Source organism: Ochotona curzoniae, unplaced genomic scaffold, assembly GCF_017591425.1.
Source record: "Ochotona curzoniae isolate NIBS_2020 unplaced genomic scaffold, NIBS_Ocur_1.0 scaffold_2453, whole genome shotgun sequence".
Lineage (NCBI taxonomy): Eukaryota > Metazoa > Chordata > Mammalia > Lagomorpha > Ochotonidae > Ochotona > Ochotona curzoniae.
In genome coordinates, this window is record NW_024467094.1 from 29,492,243 (window position 1) to 29,511,948 (window position 19,706).

Sequence of the window (19,706 nt, forward strand, 5' to 3'; positions counted from 1 at the left end):
TGAGGCCAGCTCTACCCCTGATCTATCTGGAACCATGCCCAGCCAGGGACTGTGCCTCTCCTACCCAGCCTCCCCCGCCACCCCCGCTGGCTTCCCTCTGGCTCTGCTCGGCCCTGAGTCCTCCGGGGAGCAGGGGGGCAGAGCTGAGCGGCCGCCACCCGGAGCTTGGCAGGAGGAGGGACAGGGGAGGGGAAGGTGGGGAGATCCGGCGAGAGAGGGGAGGCTCCAACGGCTCCTTCCTTCCTGGTTCCTGCAGCAGCTGCTGCCACTGCTCCGCTCGGCCAGAAGGGAGCCGGTGAGTCAGAGGCAGAGCGGCCAAGGAGCACGAACGTCTGTGGCCCCCAGGGTAAGGGGGCTGCACTGGCATCAACCGATACCCCTGGGGAGGGAGGGCTCCTCCCACCTGGAGCTCGGAATCTGCTCCTCCGGAGACAAGGGCGGGAATGGAGGTGGAGAGAGGACGCCCGCCCAACTCGCCCAGACCTTCCACCTTCCCCTCCACCCACGAGCAGCCAGGAGCCAGGGTCCCACAGGACCAGGACACAGAGATGCCCACGGATCAGAGGTGTTTTGAAACTTCCAAGGAGCAAATAAGGGCAGAGTTCCCCCTCTGAATCAGCCTCCTGCAGCCTGGGCCCCTAAGCCCTGACCTTCCCGCCTCCCTCACCCTCCCTCCACCCCCCCTCCCAGCCTCAGCTCCTCAGGTACTTGCTGGCTCAGTTGATTCCTCAGCCTTGGGCTAGCCTCACCCCTCCAGTCCCTTCCCCCAGCACTCTCTCTCTCTCTCTCTCTCTCACACACACACACACATACCGCTTCATGCATTATTGATCTCCCAGTGGAGCCACGATGTCCAGGGCCAGTGCCAAGGGCACCTATGGACATGGACACTGCTGCATGACCTGGGCGGTCCTCAGCGTGTTCTTGGCCACCCTTCCTCCTGCCCCGTGTCCCTGCATTCTGCCCTCTGTGTGTGTGTGGTGGGGGAGGGCATGGCACTTCTCATGGGCAGTGATAGAAAAGGGATGGTGAGGTTCTGGGGGATTTTGGGGAACACTGAGAGTTCAAGGTTGGAATCCTAAGGGTGTGTTTGGGAGGGGGTGGCACGGAGCCCTCAGTTTCCCCAAACAGGGTAGGGAGCTTAGGAACTGGAGGCCAGTTGGTCGGGGCTGGGGGTAAAGGGCGTTAGAGGCAGCTGGAGCATGGAGCCCCTGGCTTTCTGTGGAGCCTCACCCTCCATCCCCATGCTTCACCTTCTACTCACCCCTGGGAATCTGCCCAAGACAGCCCCAGGGTGTGTCCAAGGTAGGGCTGGGAGCTCTTGCTGTCATGGCCATACCAGGAGGGCACAGGCAGGGGCACCCTGGGTGCTGTCGGGACAGACTGGAAAGGCTTGGCTGGCGAGCAGAAGTAGTTGGCGAGCTGGAATCTCACTGGTAGGGAAGCTGAGAGCTGAGTCTATGCTAACGGAGTCTCTTTCTCTCTCTCTCTCTCCAAGGACCCCCTCATGAGCAGGTGACACTTTTGCTCTTCCACCTTCTCGGTGTCTACAGCCAGGAATAGCCTGTCCCTCCTACATGGACATTCAAGAGAGGGACCCTCCATCCCTGACTGAGAATGCTCAGTCCTCGAAGTCCTGCAGTGTCCAGCAGGTCTGAGAGTAACTCAGGGGTGACAGGTGGCCTGGTTCCTGGTTCAGGGGCAGGGGGCAAGCATAGTTCCTCACCCCCTCCCTGTTCCTTTTTCCCTCGTTACCATCACCTCTGTTCTGGACTCAGGCCTCAGAGCTGTGGGAGGTGCTGGAGGAACCACGCAACAAGCTGGAGACAGAGGGGACCCGGCCTGAGAGGCAGGAGGGCCAGCTGCTCAAGAAAAGGAAGTGGCCCCTGAAGGGCTGGCACAAGGTAGGGTGGGCAAGGCCGAGGGTAGGTCCCGTGATGGGCCCTGTGGGCATGATGGGGCAAGGGGAGGGTGTGTGGACTGTGCCTTCCCTCACACACCCTTTCCTGTCTGCAATCTGGGCGGACCACACAGAGATACTTCGTGCTGGAAGACGGGATCCTTCACTATGCGACTACACGGCAAGATGTGAGTCAGGGTCTGGGCTGGTGTCTGGCGGGGGAGACTGGCCCTGGATCTGCAGGGGGAAGGGTCTGACTCCCAGATACACCCACTCTTGGCTGGATCTCAAGTGGGTCCACGTGGGTTTGATCTACCAAGGACTGGAAATAGTGAGTCCATATTGAACACACGTAGACTTTTTCTTGTTGTTGTTCCGTAAGCATTGTGGTGTGGCAACTGTGGATCTGGTGCTTCCATGGTAGCAAGTGACCTCAGTAACCCAAAGCAAAGGCTGCAGAAGGATGTGGGTTGGCCATATACACCTATTACAAGAGCCTGTGCAAGGGGATGTGTGTGTTTGGGATCCTAGAATCAACTCATCCCAAGGCTTCTGAGGGGGTGATTGTACTTCCTCAGGCCCCAGTGTTCCTCATCTGTGAGATGAGGAGAGAAGGATCACCCAGGGCCAGGGCAGCTGTCCTATAGGGGAGATGACACGCATGACGATGCCTGGTGCAAAAGAAGGTCCCCAGACACGAGGCCTTACTCTGTGTTGTCTTTGTCCCATGCTGGGAAGAAGCCGCAGGCCTGGACAGCCTCCGGTTCCTGAAGGTGGGGACACTGGGCCTTGCGACTCCCTAGAGTCCAGAATGAGCCTGGACATAGTGGGGAGCTGTGTCCTTAAGGAGGTGATTGACAGGTTAGAGCCGATAGTGGAACTTGGCCATTGCCGTGAGCCTGTGCCCAGCCCTCTGGGACTCTGAGACCCTAAAGCCAGTCTCCTTGTCCTTGCCTGCTGCTCAGATCACTAAGGGGAAGCTCCATGGCTCCATTGACGTCCGGCTGTCGGTCATGTCCATCAACAAAAAGGCCCAGCGCGTTGACCTTGACACTGAAGACAATATCTACCACCTCAAGGTGACCTCCTTGGGAGACAAGGGCATGTTGGCTCCTCAGTTGAGCAGAAGCTCCGTGAGGGGTGGAGAGTGCACGGAGCTCAGGGTCTGCCCTTGCATTTGACAAGGACAAAGCACCCATTGTGTGAAACAGCCAAGGGCAAACCCACCCCTAGGGGCTGTTCCGTGAACAAGCAGAGAGCCGAGGGCTCAGACACCTGAGCCCCACCTGCCTGCAAGATGGCTTTGCACAGACCAGGCCCTCTCACGCGAGACCCTGCTGGTCAGTGGACCCAGCCCTGCCTGCTTGCTCTCTGGGAAACCAGACCTTCCCTTCAGACAGCCCCCTCCTTCGTGGCTTCTGTAGATCAAATCCCAGGACCTGTTTCAGAGCTGGGTGGCCCAGTTGCGTGCCCACCGCCTGGCACAGCGGCTGGATGTGCCCCGTGGCCTGCCCAGCACCACTCATCGGAAGGTAAGATAGGCCCCGGGGTAAGGACAGGCGATGTGACTCCAGTGACAGCTGTGTAGGCACTCACCTTCCTGACTCTTGATTCATCCTGCAGGTTCCTGGCACCCAGCTTCCGCCAGCGGGTAGTACTGCAGCCCTGCCTGGGGTAGAGCCTCGGGAGAAGGTGTCTTCCTGGCTGAGGGACAATGATGGCCTAGACCACTGCTCTCATGGTGAGGAGCGCCTGGTACAGCCCCTCTTTGGGGAGTGCCTTTGGTGGGTCTAGCAGCAAGAGCAGGGGAGAGTCTTTGCCTCTGAGATGGTCAAGTCCACTTGGGTCCCACCCTGGGGTGCCTAACACCTTGGGAATGGGGCCAGGACTCATGGCGACAAAGACACTGATGGCTAAAGCAGAGGTGAGACATGAGATCAGTGCCAGGGGGAGTGGGCTGCGGGGGTGGCTTCCTGCAGAGGGACCGTGACAATGGCCTGAGGAGGCATAAGGGCAGCCCTGGCCTGGGCCTGGGCTGCAGGGCCTGGCATGAAACCAGGGGCAAGCCATGCAGGGTGGCTGCAAGTGCGTCTGGTCTGTGAGCAGGAGGTGGGGAGTGGGGTCAGTGTCACCAGGGCTGGAGGTGGAGTCTGTGGAAGGAAGATCTGGGATGGGCGGGGAGTCGACTCTGGCAGGTGTTAGGAGAACAACACCCAGTTCACTGGCCCCCTCAGAGCTCTCAGCCTGTCAAGGGAAGCTGCAGGAGCTGCACAGACTGCTTCAGAGCCTGGAGTCCCTGCACCGCATCCCCTCGGCCCCGGTGATCCCCACACACCAGGTAAGGGTGCTGCAGCCCTGTGTTCCCACCCAATGCCTCCTCTGCTCCCTTTCCATGCCCACGGCTCTGTCCCGGCTCTGTGCATCTGGTGAGCTCTGCACCCTCCTCCACAGGGGTTCACCTGCCTCTCCTGGTCTGGGAGGAGGGTGCCGCCCCTGCCTGACGCTGGGAATAAGAACCCCACTTGGCTCCCCCCTTTGCCAGGGTTCTGGGACCACTGAGAGACCCAAGAAGGGAAAACGGAGCAGCCGCATGTGGTGCACACAGAGCTTCGCCAAGGACGACACCATGGGGAGGGTGAGGTGGGGTGCCGTCAGCTGGGGGTGGGATGGGGGTGGGGCAGTTGGTACCTGGTAGTCCCTTCACTTCCTCCCCTTCCCCATATTCCCCGACCTACTCCCCACACCAGGTTGGTCGTCTGCATGGCTCTGTCCCCAACCTGTGTCGCTACTTGGAGTCTCGGGATGCCGCAGGCCCTCGGGGGCTGCCACCTCCCGACTACGCCCACCTGCAGCGTAGTTTCTGGGCTCTGGCTCAGAAGGGTGAGTGCAAGCCTGAGGGGAGGGAGGCAGTGAGGAGCAGGTGGGAGGGAGGGAGGGCCCTGATGGCCTGCCCTTCCCCCTCCCACAGTGCACACCTCCCTCAGCAGTGTCCTGGCCGCCCTCACCGCTGAACGTGACCGACTCAGGGACCTGCACCAGGGCTCAGAGCAGTCACGGCTGGGGGTGAGGCTTGGGGGAGGATGTGGCTGGTGGGAAGGGAGGGTTGCTGGTCCTGGGCTGGGGTGGGCAGGCAGGGCTGGCTCCAAGGAGCTGAAGGCAGCAGGGTAAGGGTGACTTCACCCTCCTGGCACCCCCGATTGCTCCAGGTTTCTGAGGCACCAGCTGGCCAGAGGCGCCTCCACTCACTGTCCGTCTCCTCTGACACCACAGCGGATTCCTTCAGTTCCCTCAACCCCGAGGAAGTGAGTAGCTGGGGATGTGAGGACCAGGGTCTGGGGCAAATGGTTCACACACAGAGGCCCACTTCTGGGCGCCACCATCTGCCACCAGACATTGGCAAGCAGACATATTTGATGTCATGGTGGGCACTTGGTGGGTTGAATTCAGACCTCTAAGGCTAGTATCCCACAGCCCCACGGTGACAAAACTGAATGGGAAGAATCTGATTGGTGGGCTGGCCAGGAGTAGCTCCGACCCCAGTGGGTGTGACCCTGACTCCACCTGTCAGCTCTGAGACCCGGCTCCACAGGTCCCAATCTGTGGAGTGGGGGGCGCATCTGTGCCTGCCTCCCAAGCGGCGTGTCACCCCTGGGAGAGGGCCCTGAGGGGTCCAGCAGTGCCCAGGAAGTGTAAGCAGCTGTTTCAGGCCCAGGCTGGTCCTCCCTCCCCACTCCCTGACTCTGGTGCAGTTTGCAGTTAGGGGACCTGTTCGATAGGTGGCACCCTGCTCCGACTCCAGGCTTGGCCCTGGGGCCTGACACCTGTCTGGTTCCCGCCTCCCCCCAACCCTGCAGCAAGAGGCTCTGTACATGAAGGGTCGGGAGCTGACCCCTCAGCTGTCCCAGAGCAGCATCCTGTCCCTCGCTGATTCCCACGCAGAGTTCTTCGATGCCTGTGAAGTCCTCCTGTCCGCCAGCTCTTCTGAGAATGAGGTGAGGGTGAGGGAATTGATGAGTGTGGAGGGACCCGGGGAACACCAGAGCCTGGAGCCTACTCCCACCTCCTCTTTCTCACGACCTTGGCTGTTTCCCGGGAGGAACACGTCCAAGTCTATTGGGCTGGTGGCCCGGCTTGGAAACCTTCACTGGGTCTCCAGGCCCAGCACCTGCTGGGCACTCCATGTGCACTTCGACACTTTGCCAACCCCTCTCTCCTGACTCCGGATCTTGCAGTCCCTGCAGCCCCTTGTGGGAGGCCTGGCAGGCCCTGCCCCATCCTGAAAGACAGGCACACCGCTGATACCCGCTGTCTCTTGGGTCATGTCTAGGACTCAGGGCTGCCCCCGCCCCCACATCTTCTCCTCTGTTTCCCACTAAAGAGTTAGTTGGGCAGGTTGTCGGCAGGCCCTGGGCACTGCCCAGCTGCCCAGGCAGGCCCAGTCTTCCCGGCTCATGCTCTGTCCCGGTCCAGGGCTCAGAGGAGGAAGAGTCATGTACTAGCGAGGTCACCACAAGCCTGTCCGAGGAGGTGCTGGATCTCCAGGGAGCCGAGCGCTGTCAGAAAGGTGCCAGGCAGGGGGTGGGCAGGTGGGGCAGGGGGTGGGCAGGGGAAGCATGCAGGCATGCAGGCAGGGCAGGGGAGTGGGCAGGTGGGCAGGTGTGGGCAGGTGGGGCAGGGGGTGGCCAGGCAGGGCAGGGGTACGGGCATGCAGGGCAGGGGGGCATGCAGGGCAGGGGTGGGCTGGGGTGCAGATCCCAAGCCCCATAACCAAGGCAATCCCCATGGAAACTGGTGCTGACTTCAGAACTGAGAACAGTTTAAGCCATGAGCTGGGGAATGTTCCAGGAGCAGCAGTGGGCCTGGGCAAGGGGCGAGGGCCTGGCACTGGACTCTGGGAAGACTTAGGGAAACCTTCCGGGGCTAGCAAGTGGGAGCTGTCCTCTCTGGGTGGTTCTTGGCCCTGTTGCCACCCAAATTCCTAGAGAGCTGGTCCTACGTTAGAACCACATCATCACCAGGTACACAAGTTAGGGGCCCCTGGGCACATGCCTGTGTTTACATGGAGAGTGATGTGGTTGGGTGTCCCCCACCCAGAGATCTGTGTTCCAGGGAGACCCGTGGGGCCCCCACGCCGCCGCTGCCTGCCTGCCGCCAGCGGCCCAGGGGCTGACGTCAGCCTGTGGAACATTCTGCGCAACAACATCGGCAAAGACTTGTCCAAGGTGTCCATGCCGGTGCAGCTCAATGAGCCGCTCAACACCCTGCAGAGGCTCTGCGAGGAGCTGGAGTATAGCAACCTGCTAGACCAGGCCAGCCGCATTGCTGACCCCTGCGAGCGTATGGTAACTGTCCCTGCTGCCCCGGAGCCCTGCGCCTAGCTGTTGAAGCTCCGTCTCCCCGGAGGCACCCCTGCCTGGTCCGCTCGCCCCTGCCTTCTGCTTACCTCTGTGCCTGCTTTCCCTGCTCTGGGCAGGTATACATCGCCGCCTTTGCGGTGTCAGCCTATTCCTCCACGTACCACCGAGCCGGCTGCAAGCCCTTCAATCCGGTCCTCGGGGAGACTTATGAGTGTGAGCGGCCAGATCGCGGCTTCCGCTTCATCAGCGAGCAGGTCTGGGTCCAGGGAGATGAGTGCTGGGGGTAGCTGGGCAGGGACTGACGCTGGGGTCAGAGGGGCAGGGCGTAAGACAGCAGTGGGGGCAGTCACTTTTGGGCCAGGCCTCTGGGCACGAAGGGGTGGGGTTGGGGTGGGGAGTCGGCGGTTTTGCTGAAAGGAGCTCTGGTCAAGGTGTGGGGTCCCCGGGAGATCCTTTCTGGGGTTCTGAGGTCAGAAATGAGGCCAGGAGCTCATTTACACGTGGACTCTAAGGCGGCGATCTTGAGCCAGGTCCTGAAGCTGAATTGGTTGAGCTGAGCCGGAGGGGTGCCCAGGGTGAAGGCATAGCTACCTTGGGTTAGGGATAGGAAGCAACGAGGCTGGAAGAGCAAGACACAGCCTCATGGGCCGCGAGCAGGAGGGTTTGGAGTCTCTGGTTGTAAATCCTGAAAGCAAAGGTTGGTGAGGAGGACCAAAGCAGGGCAGTGGTGGACTGAGATGTGGGAGGCCATTAGGAGCTTGCTGAGACTGCTGTGGACACACAGGGGAGGAGCTGCTGGCCTGTGGACAGGACCCAGCTGTCCACCAGCGACTCCCATGAGGAGAGGATAAGGGAGGTGGCTGCAGAGGGAGAGTCTACAGGGCCTCTTTCTTCCTGGGGGAATTCAGGAAGTGTGTGTGTGCGGAGCAAGGTGTGCACACGGAAGGCTGCTGCTGGTGTTTCTGGCAAGTAGTGGGAGAAATGACTGAGGGTGTGTAGGAAGGAGGGGGAGCCAGCATGAGTCGGTGAGTCCAGGGCCCTGATGGCTTGGCTGCAGCCTGGAGGGCAGGCGGTGGGACACAGGGGGTTCAGGTTCCAGAAGTAGAGCTGTTCCAAGCACAGACAAGGCTGGGACCGGTGTGGGGGTGCTGGTGTAGGGGCTGCCAGGAGACGATCAGCTTTGGGAGGGTAGAGCATGCTGAGGAGGGCTGGGTTTCAGGCATAGAGGCCCTGGGCATCGCTGTTGGAGAAGCAGAGGCTCCAGAGGGAGGAGGGGAGGGAGGGTAGATTCAGGTGGTGGCCAAGGACAACAGGGGTGAGAGAGCTTGAGCTAATGGATCTGGTGTGCAGGGGAACATGGTGGTGGTGGTGGTGGGTGGCATAAGGGTCTTTGGGGGCAGCCAAAGTCTTTGCTCACCCAGGTTTCCCACCATCCCCCCATCTCGGCATGCCATGCGGAGTCAGAGAACTTTATCTTCTGGCAAGGTGAGGGGCTAGAGGTGGGGCAGGGTGGGTCCAGGGTAAAGGGCACCTGGGGAGGGCCTGGAAGGTTCTCTGGCTTTGTCTCTGCAAGCCTTCTCTTTCCTCAACCCCCACTGCAGACATGAAGTGGAAGAACAAGTTCTGGGGCAAATCCCTGGAGATTGTGCCAGTGGGGACAGTCCATGTGAGCCTGCCCAGGTGAGCGCCAGCAGCCGGGCATCCCCTGGGGCTGGGGACAGGTGTGAACAGCTGGCTGGCCGAGGGGGCAGGTGGTGACTTTGACTGCAACTGGACCTCTTACACCTGGATTTACAGCACTTGGGGGAAAAAGAAAGCCGAAAAGTCTCAGCAATGAGGCAGGAGGGGCATGTCAAGGTCCTCTGAGCTAGCGGCCTTTGTACTTTTTGGGCTGTGACTCACATTAAGAATGCATGTGAAGCCCTGAAGTGATGCACACACAAGTGGCACATGTATGCACATATGTGTATACACATGTACACACACTCACACATGGGTGTGCACACATGACACATGTAGCTACACACACACACATGCACAGAGAAACTTAAACCGATTTCCAGATGCATGGGTCACAAACCACATCAGAAAAGTGCTCCCTGCAGTCATTGTACAGGTGGAGGCTGGGACCAGAGTGGACAGAACTTGTTGAGACTGAGAAGTCAGCTCTGGGATCTTGGAGTCAGCAGTCCCCCGTGAGAGTCGGGGTTCTGTAGGAGCAGAGGATGGGGTGCTGCAGAACCTTGTCTGTTTGTGTATCAAACTAGAGCAATGGGTCACCCTGAGCAGCGACGAGTCCACAGGATGCCAAATGGGAATGCACCTGCTGTGGTCTCTGGCACTCAGGACAGGTGTAGAGAGAAAAAAAAACAGAGAGAGAGACTTTTATCCATTGGTTTATTCCCCAAGTGGTTGCAGCAACTGGGGGGCTCAGGCCAAACCCAGGAGCCTGGAGCTTCTTCTAGGTCCACCCATGTGGGTGCAGAGGCCCAAGCCATCTTCTGCTGCTTTCCCAGGCCCATTCACAGGGAGCTGGATTGGAAGTGGAGCAACTGATGCTCAAACCAGCACCCATATGGTGGTTTCACTAGCTGTGCCACAGCGCTAGCTTGGTCTGTATTTTTACTCCCATTCCTGAGGTGTTGGGGACTTGGGCATGGCCGATGACTGCCTCGTGCAGGGGGCTGTACGTGAAGAGGCAAGTCCTGTCCTGCCGAACGGAGCCCAGGAGCTCAGCCTTCCTCACCCACACATCCTGTCTGGGTCACCGAGACACTCCCTGCCTCACCCCTTCCTTCCTGTGTCCCACGCCTCTCAGGTTTGGGGACCACTTTGAGTGGAACAAGGTGACATGCTGCATCCACAACATCCTGAGCGGCCAGCGCTGGATCGAGCACTACGGGGAGGTGCTGATCCGCAACACCCAAGACAGCTCCTGCCACTGCAAGATCACCTTCTGCAAGGTGCAGTCCAGCCGCCTCAGGCCGCCCCCGCAGGGCAGGGCAGGGCAGGGGAACCCCCCTCCTGAGCCCCTGCCTGGTCCACCCCGCCTCAGCCCTCCACCGCAGGGCAGGGCAGCGGAACCCCCTAAACCGCCGCCTCACCTGCCCACCCCAGGCCAAGTACTGGAGCTCCAATGTGCACGAGGTGCAGGGCACCGTGTTCAGCCGCAGCGGCCGCGTCCTCCACCGCCTCTTTGGCAAATGGCACGAGGGGCTCTACCGGGGTCCCCCGCCTGGTGGCCAGTGCATCTGGAAACCCAGTAAGCAGAGTGGTCGGGAGGCCTGGGATGAGGCTGAGGGCAGCTGTGGACAGCCCACCTGCCCCAGCCACTTGCCTTCCCTTAGACTCCATGCCCCCAAACCATGAGCGAAACTTCGGCTTCACTCAGTTTGCCTTGGAGCTGAATGAGCTGACGGCGGAGCTGAAGCGGGCGCTGCCTTCCACCGACACGCGGCTGCGGCCCGACCAGAGGTTAGCGCATCCCAGCAGGGCTGTGCACCCCAGGCTGGGGAGGCGGTGAGGCAGGTGCCTCCCCCTCCAGGGGTCCCTGCCCTACTGACTCCTTCTGCCTCTCAGGTACTTGGAAGAGGGGAACATCCAGGCCGCCGAGGCGCAGAAGAGAAGGATCGAACAGCTGCAGCGGGACCGGCGCCGAGTAATGGAGGAGAACAACATTGTCCACCAGGCTCGCTTCTTCAGGTGCCATCTTGCTCCACCCCTTCCCCATTCCGCCCCCTTCCTGCACCTAGTTGGCTCGGAGCTTCCCCTTGACGCCACCCTGCCCTCTCCCCGGCAGGCGGCAGATGGACAGCAGCGGCAAGGAGTGGTGGGTGACCAACAACACCTACTGGAAGCTGCGGGCCGAGCCGGGCTACGGCAATCTGGATGGGGCCGTGCTCTGGTAGCCCTGGCCCCCGGGGACGGGGGGAGGCTCCACATCCTCACTCCTCCTGCCCCCAGTCCTGCTGCAGACACGTGGGTGAGGCTGGCCTCCCCCCATCTTACTGCCCTTGAGATCCAAGGACAGCCCTGGCTGCCGCGGCCCCTCTGCTGGCCAGAAGGCTGGCGTCTCAGCCTCGGCCTGGCACAGCCCCAGGGAGAAGCGTCATCCCGGCTTCCCCTGTCTCATTGCCCCCAGCAGCCGCATGCAAGCTCTTTCACCCTCTCCCCATCCCCGCTCCCCCATGGGGTGCTGAGGGGGAGACTTCCAGGCTCCTAGGGGCTGTTCCCCATTTCAGTGCCTTCCTAGGACACAGGGGACCCCTTTGATGTCCCCCAGACATTCTGTGCCCTGGGGTTCTATGAGGTTCAAGTTAACTAATGAGAGTGGACATAGCCCTTGCCTCTCGCCCTGTCCTCTCTAGTGCCGGTTCTCCTGGCCCTGCCCTGGCCAAGCTTTCTCTTTCCCCCACTGGTGGCTGCTCCCTGGCCAGTCCCCTGTTGCATCCTATCCCAACATCCCCTTTGCCCCAAACTGAACAACGCCTGCAGCTTTCCGCCCCTGTGCCCTGCCCCGCAAGTGGCTCCTCTGCGTCTCAGCTCAGCCGATACCCTATGCACGAGACCCCTGCGACAAACAGGGAGCAAATGAGCAGGTGTGAGTGTGTCTGCGTGGGAGAGCGTGTGTGCCCCATACCTGCTTGCTGGCAAGCAGGATCCCTTTACCGAGCAGGGCTGCCCCTTGCCTTCGCTCACGGCCGCCTCCAGGGGCGGCGCCGGGAACTGCTGTGACAGTCCAAGCTCGAATAAAGACTGTGCTAGACCACGGCCTGTGACCTGTCTGGGAAATGTGCGTGCTTACAATGGACGTCCCTCAAGCAGACTCGGTCCTGGCTCCTGTCAGTGTGACTTGGGCTAGAAACAGGGTCTTTTGCAAATGAAATCAAGTTCTAACAAGGTCGTGGTGCATGGACCCTGATCCAATGCTTTTTTTTTTTTTTTAGATTTATTTATTTTTATTGGAAAGGCAATTTGCAGACAGAAAGAGGCAGAAAAATCTTCCGTCCACTGGTTCACTCCCCAAGTGGCTGCAATGGCCAGAGCTGAGCTGATCCAAAGCCAGGAGCCAGGAGCTTCTTCTGGGTCTCCTATGTGGGTGCAGGGTCCCAAGGCTTTGGGCCCTCCTCCACTGCTTTCCAAGGCTTCAGACATGGGGCTGGATGGAAAGTGGAGCTACCAGGATATGAACTGGCACCCATATGGGATTCGGGCATTTGCAAGGCGAGGACTGAGCTGTCATGTCGGGCCTGAGCCAATGTAAGCCAGCAGGAGGCGTGCACAGGGCTTCCTTTAGACTTCTGGCTTCAGCCACAGAGGACTGACTCTATGTCTGACTTTAAAATACCCAATTCGAGGCTGCTGCAAACAGTTTGTGGAAAATAGAATTAAAAGATACATTTATTTGGGGGACAAAACTCATAGAAATTCATGTATAAAAGGACTATACCTATTTTAAAAATTGTGCATGAATTTCAAATTTTTGCACCAAAATAGATTTATCTTTTAATCCAATTTTCTGCAAAATTAAAAACATATTTAGTTATTTGAAAGGCAGAATGATGAAGAGGCGGAGGAAGACCTTTCATTCACTGGTACAGATGGGCCAGGCCGATGCCAGGGGCCAGGAGCTCCAGGTTTCCCACATGGGTGGCAGGAATGCGAGTACTTGGGCCGTCATCCACTGCTTCCCAGGCGTATTAGCAGGGAACTGCATCAGACACCAAATCTGAACTCCTGGCACTGTGGCTCATGGTGCCAGGCCCCTGGGCAGCGGGGCCTTGTGGAGTCAGATTCCAAATGGAGGATGGCTAGGAGTTGGGTTGGGCTGCAGGGAAGAACTTGGAAGGGGGAGTGAACAGGAACCGGCAGGAGGGTCAGACTGACCAGCTGGGTCCTGGACAAGGGACTGATATTCTCCAAGCATTCACAAGAGGGCGCCTGTACCCTAAAAAGCACCTTTCAGTCCTAAACTGGGCCCCGTGGGCAGGGGTGGCACCACCACAGAATGCCCCCAGCACCAGGCTCCGGACTGTGGGGCCCCTCAATCCTGCAGGTCACCAGTGTCCATCCTGCACATGCAGAGAACACTCACAGGTCAGGGAGAGCCAGGAGTCCCCAGGACAGGCTGCAGGAGGGTGTCCCCTCTCTGCCCGGGCATAAGCATTCCATGATGGAATCCACACACACCTGCACACAAGGGAGGTGCCCCTGTTTCCATAGACATTCCCCCTGTTTCTGCAGCGCCTGAGACCATCACATGCCAGGTGGGGATTCCGAGTCGAGTCCTGTGTCTATGCTTGCAGTTTCCAGTGAGGAAAAGTAGGCAGCCTGGGAGGTGGGAAGAGTGCCACCCTCAGAATCAGACAGGAGGTGTCCTGCCCTGGGCCCTCTGCCTAGGGTGCTGCTTTGTCTTCCCCCTCAGAGCGGAGGGTGGGTGGGAGGGGTGCGGAATCTGCAAATAGAAGCAGCGCGTCCATCTAACAACCTCCCAGACCACACCCTGAGTCTCTGGGTTCTTGGCTGATCAGCCCCTCACCCACTGAACTGGTGCCTTCCCCAGGCACACTTCCTCCAAGGCAGGTGGCACCTGCTCTTCTGTGTGTCTCCTTGCGGGTGGAGAGCGGGCAGCACCGGCCCAGGGCTGTGTCAGCCCACACTGTCTGGGAACTTTAGATCTTCAGAAAACCGAAGCCTTTCTAGTCTGAATGGAGTTCTATTTGTCAGGGTTACAGCACAGAATTCATTTTATTTATGGGTTATAACTTTATTTAAGTCTTGTTTCCCTCCTTCCTCCTTCTTTTTTCCTAGTTTATTCATTTTTAAGTCTTTGATAGGCATGGCGACAGAGAAAGAGGGACATAGACAAGAATCTGTCCACTGGATCCACCTGAGATGGGCAGGGACATTTGGGAAGGGCAGAAAGCCCCAGGCTGGTGAAAACGGAGTCTGCGGGGGCAGGAAGGGACCCGAGGCATGACCTCGGCGTACACTCTGGGACCGACCCGGGGTGGAAGGGCCGACGTGGTAGGGAATTCCTGCCGGCTTAGGTGGGCTGGCCAGCTGGGGTCTCCAGGAACCCCAGGTACCCAGCCTGGCGCGCTCAGCTGCAACCAGCCCGTTGGCCACGGGGTGGAGTTCGGGGACCAGAGAATCCAGCGCCTCGGCGATTGCGCGGAGAGGGCGGGAAAGTCGCTGGGACCTGGGGCTGCGGGGTTGTGAGGGCAGGGCTGCACACGCGCAGAGCTTTCCCAGCACGTGGCCCTCATTATGAACTCTCAGCTGTCTCTCTGTGGTTTGTAAAAACAAGGCTGCAGCTGCGAGCGGCTTGGTCAGATTTTTTTTTTTAAGATTTATTTATTTATTTAATCAGAAATGCAAGTATACAGAAAGAATGAGATATGAAGATCTTCTGTTCCTTGGTTCACTCCCCAAGTGATCGCAACTACCAGAGCTGAGCTGATCGGAAGCCAGGAGCTCCCTGAAGCTTCTTCCAAGTTCCCACGCCAGTGCAGGGTCCCAAGGCTTCGGTCCGTCCTCAACTGCTTTCCCAGGCCACAGGCAGGGAGCTGGATGGGAATCAGGGCTGCTGGGGTAGAACCAGCACCCATATGGAATCCCAGCATGTATAAGGCAAGGACTTTACCCACTAGGCCACTGCACTGGGCCCCAGACCCTGCTTCTTAAACATTTTATTTGAAAGGCAAAGATCTATAGAGAGATCTTTGGTCCCCTGGTTCATTCTCCAAATGCCCAAAGTTAGGAGATAGCAGTCAGACACGGGCGCCCCTGTACTTGGCAGGGATCTAAGTACTTTTAAAAGTTGCAGAGTGGACCTGGCATGGTAGCCTAGTGGCTAAAGTCCTCACCTTGCATGTACTGGGATCCCATGTGGGTACCGGTTCGTTTCCCAGCTGCTCCATTTCCCATCCAGCTCTCCACTTGTGACCCAGAAAAGCAGTTGAGGATGGCCCTGGGCCCTGGAATCCTGTACCCACATGGGATACCCCAAAGAAGCTTCTGGCTCCTGGCTTCAGATCGTCTCAGTTCTGACTGTTCTGAGTGAATCAGCATCCAACATCACAGCACCTATGCAAAGCCATGGTGGCTGCTCCACTTCCCGCCCAGCTCACTCCTGAGGTGCTGGGAAAGCAGCAGGGGCTGGCTTGGGGGCCACATTGCACTGGGAAGGGAGGTCAGGATGGAGGGCCAAGTTTCTGGCTTTGATGTGATCCAGTCTTGGCCATTGTGGTCATTTGGACAATGAACCGGCAGGTGGAAAATCTTCCCTCTCTCTCTCTGTGTTCTGTTTTCTCTCTCTGTAACTATACCTTTCAAAGAAAAAGAAAAAACACCATTTTTAAAAAGATTTATGTGTTTTCATCAGAAAGGCAGATTTACAGAGGGAAGGAGAGAGAGAAGATATTCCACCTGCTGGTTCAGTCCCCAGATGACTTCAACAGGCAGAGATGAACCGATCCAAAGTCGGGAACCAGGAGCTTCTTCCAGGTATCCCACTCGGTTACCACAGCAGGCCCCCAAATTCACTTTTTAGCAGGAAAAGAAGAAAACTATGAATGACTGTATGTATTATAAAGATAAAGAATAATGTGTGGAGCCTAGTGGTTAAATCCGCCCCTTGCATCTACCGGGATCCCATACTGCGCTGACTTGTGTCCCAGCGGTCCCACTGCCCATCCAGCTCCCTGCTTGTGGCCTGGGAAAGCAGTCGAGGACGGCCCAAAGCCTTGGGACCCTGCACGCACACGGAGACCTGGAAGAAGCTGCTAACTCCTGGCTTCGGATCTGCTCAGTTCTGGCCATTGCAGCTACTTAGGGAGTGAATCAGCAGACAGATCTTTCTTTTTGTATCTCCTTTTCTCTGTATATCTGTCTTTCCAAATTAAAAAATATATATCTTAAAGAAGTCAGTGGTGTAACATAGTAAGCTAAGTTCCCAACTACAGTACGAGCATCCTGTATGGGTGCTGGTTCATGGCCTGGCTGCTCCATTTCCAATCCAACTCCTTGCTTATGGACTTAAAAAAGCAGTGGAGGATTGCTTAAGAGTCTGGGCCCCTTGCACTCATGTGAGAGACCAGGCGGAAGCTCCTGGCTCCTGGCTTTGGACTCATCCAGCTCAAGCCATTGTGATCATTTGGGGCAGGAAGCAGGGGTGTAAGATCGTCTTCTCCCTGTAACTACCTTTCAAATAAAAATAAATATTAAAAAAACAAGAATAAAAATAAAATTGATGTGTAAGGTTGCACACTAAGCCCTATACTTTGTGGAAAAGGGTAGAATCGGCAGGAGGGAAATTGTAGTTGTCTTGATGTATTTTGCATCATTTGTCTTGTTGTGGATGTGCTTTAGTTTCATAACAAAAATATTCCTTTTTCACGTTTATTTTGTTTCCAAGGCAAAGTTGCACACACACACACACACATACACACGGACAGAGACAGACAGACAGAGAGCCCTTCCGTCCGCTGGTCCACTCCCCCAGTTCTGGGACCGACAGGAGGTGTCTCAAGGTGAACATGAGAGGGGACCCCTGGACACCCACACCCTTTGGAGTGGACGCTCGAGTAGGCAGTACCTCCAGCTGTGCTCCAACTCATCCTCACTGCGGGGAAAGTTGCAGGGACCTGGGAGTGAGTACGTGGCCACCTGCACATGCAGGTCCCCTTCCCATCACCTGCATGGGGTGTTGCTGAACTTGAACTTGACCCCCAGTCTGTAAGCCACCTTGCAGAGAGCAGACCTGGGATCTCCAATGTTGGAGGCTACCCCGTTCCCTACCCAGCACCTCCATGTCTCCTCTGTGGTTTCTTGAGGAGGGGTGAGAAAAAAACAAAGACTCCGTTAACTGGGGGTGCAAGAACAGGGGCAGGAGCTGGCCAAAGGGGTGTGGGGCAAAGGGAAAGAGATGGGAGGGAGCAGTCATGGAGGGCTGCTGTCTGCCTGGACTCCCATTTTTGCTCTAAAGCATATCAAGGTCCCCACCTGTCAGCATTCCTGAAGGCGTGCGTCTCAGGTCCCTGCCTGCCTCGGGAGGCTCTGAAGGTCTGCTGAGGTCAAGGAGGGAGAAGCCTGGTGGGCTGACTTCACAGCACTCTGATAGGGAGCACCTTTAGGTGACTGATGTCTGAGCCAGGCGACCTTGGAAGCCCCCTCTGGGTTTCCTTGGCTGTGAAAGGCCTTGCAGCACCACACCCTCCCCCACCCTGCCAGCACCATGGACAGCGGAACACACCGCCCTGGGGTCTGCAGGTCTTGGGGTCGCGGCTCATGCACTCAGCGGCTCCCCGTGACTGGAAGCTTCCAAGTAAAAGCTTCTGTGGTCACCAGTGTCCCTTTGCCTCCCTGGTACTGTTTTCTAAGAAGTCCTGACCTCTGGTTCTCCAGTACTGGATCAGTTCTCCTGAGGCCCCTGGGCTTTTGAGGGGGTCTGAGTTAGTTCTTAGTTCTGAGTCTGGACTTCTGAGGAGGAGTGGAGATGGAGGCAGTGGTTAGGACACTGTTTAAGGTGTGCTCGTATCGTAGTACCTGGATGTAAGACTTTACTCAACTTCTGACTCCAGCTCCCTGCTGATATGTCCCCTGAGTGGTAGCAGCTGATAACTCAGGCGTGGGAGATCCAGATTGGGCTCTGGGTTCCTGATTTCAGCAAGGACCAGTCCTGGTCATTGTGGACATTTGGGCAGTGAATCGCCAGATGAAAGGTCTCTCGTTCTTGCTGTGTGTGTGTGTGTGTGTTTAATCTTGGGCTCAGTGTCCACAGCAGCTGCAGGCCTGAGGCTGTGAGTGGTATGAACTAAGGATGACCCAGCCCTAGCAAGCTGGGATGGGAGACAGACCATCCCTCTAAGAGGCGACGTATTGCAAGCAGCCTACAGGCAGCGCCCAGGATGGGAAATCTGCCTGCTTCCTGGAGAGGAGGTGGGAGAGATGGGCTGCAGAGGAGCGAGGAGGCCTCCTGCCATGACACCTACGTGAGCTGTGCAGGCTGGCTCCACAAGTCCCCTTCCTGGCACAAATTTCCCAGCTAAGGAGTAGAAAACCATCTCCTATAGGGTCAGTTAAAGGAATCCCCCACCCCACCGGGAAGTCCTCCATCCTGACATCCTGGGGACTTCTGAGCTTGGCCTTGTCCTCCTGATGTGATGTCCTGAGATTCACCCGGGGCGTTGAAGGTCCTAACAGCCACTCCTTTTTACTGCCGAGTAGTACTCCGCAGCACAGATGAGTCAGTCTGTTTACCCACTCAGCCGCCCAGGGCCAGTTGGGCTTTTCCAGCCGGGAGCTATTCTAAAGAACGCTGCTGTGAACATGTGTGTACGGCCTTTCGTGGGAGCTAAGTGCTCACTTATCTGCGGTAAACGCTCAGGAGTGAGAGCGCTGGAGCATATGGCAAGCGGATGCTGAAAAAAAAAAAAAACAAAAAACCACGATTCTCTGGTCTTTCTTCAGTTTCTTTTGTTTTTGGTGAACTTGTCCATTCCTGCTCTGGGATGCCAGGGGCGCAGTCCTTGCTCAGCTGAGAAGGACAGGCTCGTTTCAGGAGAGCAGCTAAGAGCCCAGAGGTGGCAGCAAGAGCGCTGCGTGCTCATGTCCCACCGTTTCCATCGTCACGGCAGAGCAAAATCAACAACCTCGTGGTAACCTAATTTGCATCTCTAAGATACCATACAAAGCTTTTGAAGGTTTTAAGAAAACAGAATTTTTTTTAAAGTGAGGTCCAGGCCCTTAGCCTGCTGCTAACTGATTCTGGCCACATTGCGTTCCTGAATTTCTTTCAACTGCCTTCTTCCTTTGTAACCTGGGCAGTGGGATTTCCTGGGTGTCTGGCTCACTGGTGAAGGCACTGCTCAGGATGCCAGCAGGCCATGGTCATGTGCCTGGGTCCCCTCCCAGATCCTCCTCCTGTCCCGGCTTGCTGGTCATATGCACCCTGCGAGACAGCAGGTGACGGTTCAAGCGTTGGGTCCCTGCCACCTACACACACAGGACCCCGAGACTCAGTCCTTGTTTCCTAGCTTCAACCTGGAGCTTCTTCCAAGTCTCCCAAACAGGTGCAGGGTCCCTGTCCTCGACTGCTTTCCCAGGCCACAAGCAGGGAGCTGGATGGGAAGTGGAGCCACCAGGATCAGAACTGGCATCCATATGGGATCCTGGCATGCAAAATGAGGATTTTTTAGCCACTAGGCTACCATGCTAGGCCCACTCTTGTTATTTTAAAGCTTTCTTTATTGAAAGGATATGTGTGTGTGTGTAGTTGTGTGAATGTATGTGTGTGCCTTATTCTGTTTCACTTTCCAAGCACCACCAACAGTCAAGGTTGGGCCAAGCCAAAACCAGGAGCCAGAAGCCAGCTGCGTCTCCCGCCCAGGCAGCAGGAATTCAGTTGCTTGCTGTATCCCCTGCTGCTCCCCAGGCTGCACATGAGC

At 57.5% G+C, this 19,706-nt stretch overlaps 1 protein-coding gene across 2 annotated transcripts; it reads left to right on the plus strand.

Annotated features, from left to right (window-relative positions):
- Window positions 1–257: 257 nt before the first annotated feature.
- On the plus strand, window positions 258–12,026 carry OSBPL7 (oxysterol binding protein like 7). 2 transcript variants are annotated; one of them, XR_005885931.1, is made up of 22 exons: window positions 258–346; window positions 1,499–1,652; window positions 1,779–1,904; window positions 2,035–2,088; window positions 2,866–2,979; window positions 3,325–3,432; window positions 3,524–3,641; window positions 4,135–4,238; window positions 4,443–4,535; window positions 4,648–4,780; window positions 4,869–4,963; window positions 5,107–5,202; window positions 5,755–5,892; window positions 6,371–6,464; window positions 6,995–7,242; window positions 7,374–7,511; window positions 8,679–8,742; window positions 8,859–8,937; window positions 10,076–10,220; window positions 10,375–10,519; window positions 10,649–10,731; window positions 10,837–10,926. XR_005885931.1 is itself a non-coding variant. In XM_041001078.1 (22 exons), exons 1-22 carry the CDS (start codon window positions 1,578–1,580, stop codon window positions 11,163–11,165), a joined length of 2,526 nt encoding a protein of 841 aa, XP_040857012.1. In that variant the 5' UTR covers window positions 1,287–1,577; the 3' UTR covers window positions 11,166–12,026. The 2 variants fall into 2 exon arrangements, 1 of the variants encoding a protein (XP_040857012.1); XM_041001078.1 differs by lacking the exon at window positions 258–346 and adding an exon at window positions 11,057–12,026 and having other exon boundaries at window positions 1,287–1,652; window positions 10,605–10,731; window positions 10,837–10,959.
- Window positions 12,027–19,706: the final 7,680 nt, after the last annotated feature.

Coding starts and splice junctions, on each gene's coding strand:
- OSBPL7 (XM_041001078.1), top strand. CDS start 1,578: ATGGACATTCAAGAGAGGGACCCTCCATCCCTGACTGAGAATGCTCAG. Junction 4,536..4,647: donor AGGACGACACCATGGGGAGG/GTGAGGTGGGGT, acceptor TCCCCACACCAG/GTTGGTCGTCTGCATGGCTC. Junction 10,520..10,604: donor CCAGTGCATCTGGAAACCCA/GTAAGCAGAGTG, acceptor GCCTTCCCTTAG/ACTCCATGCCCCCAAACCAT.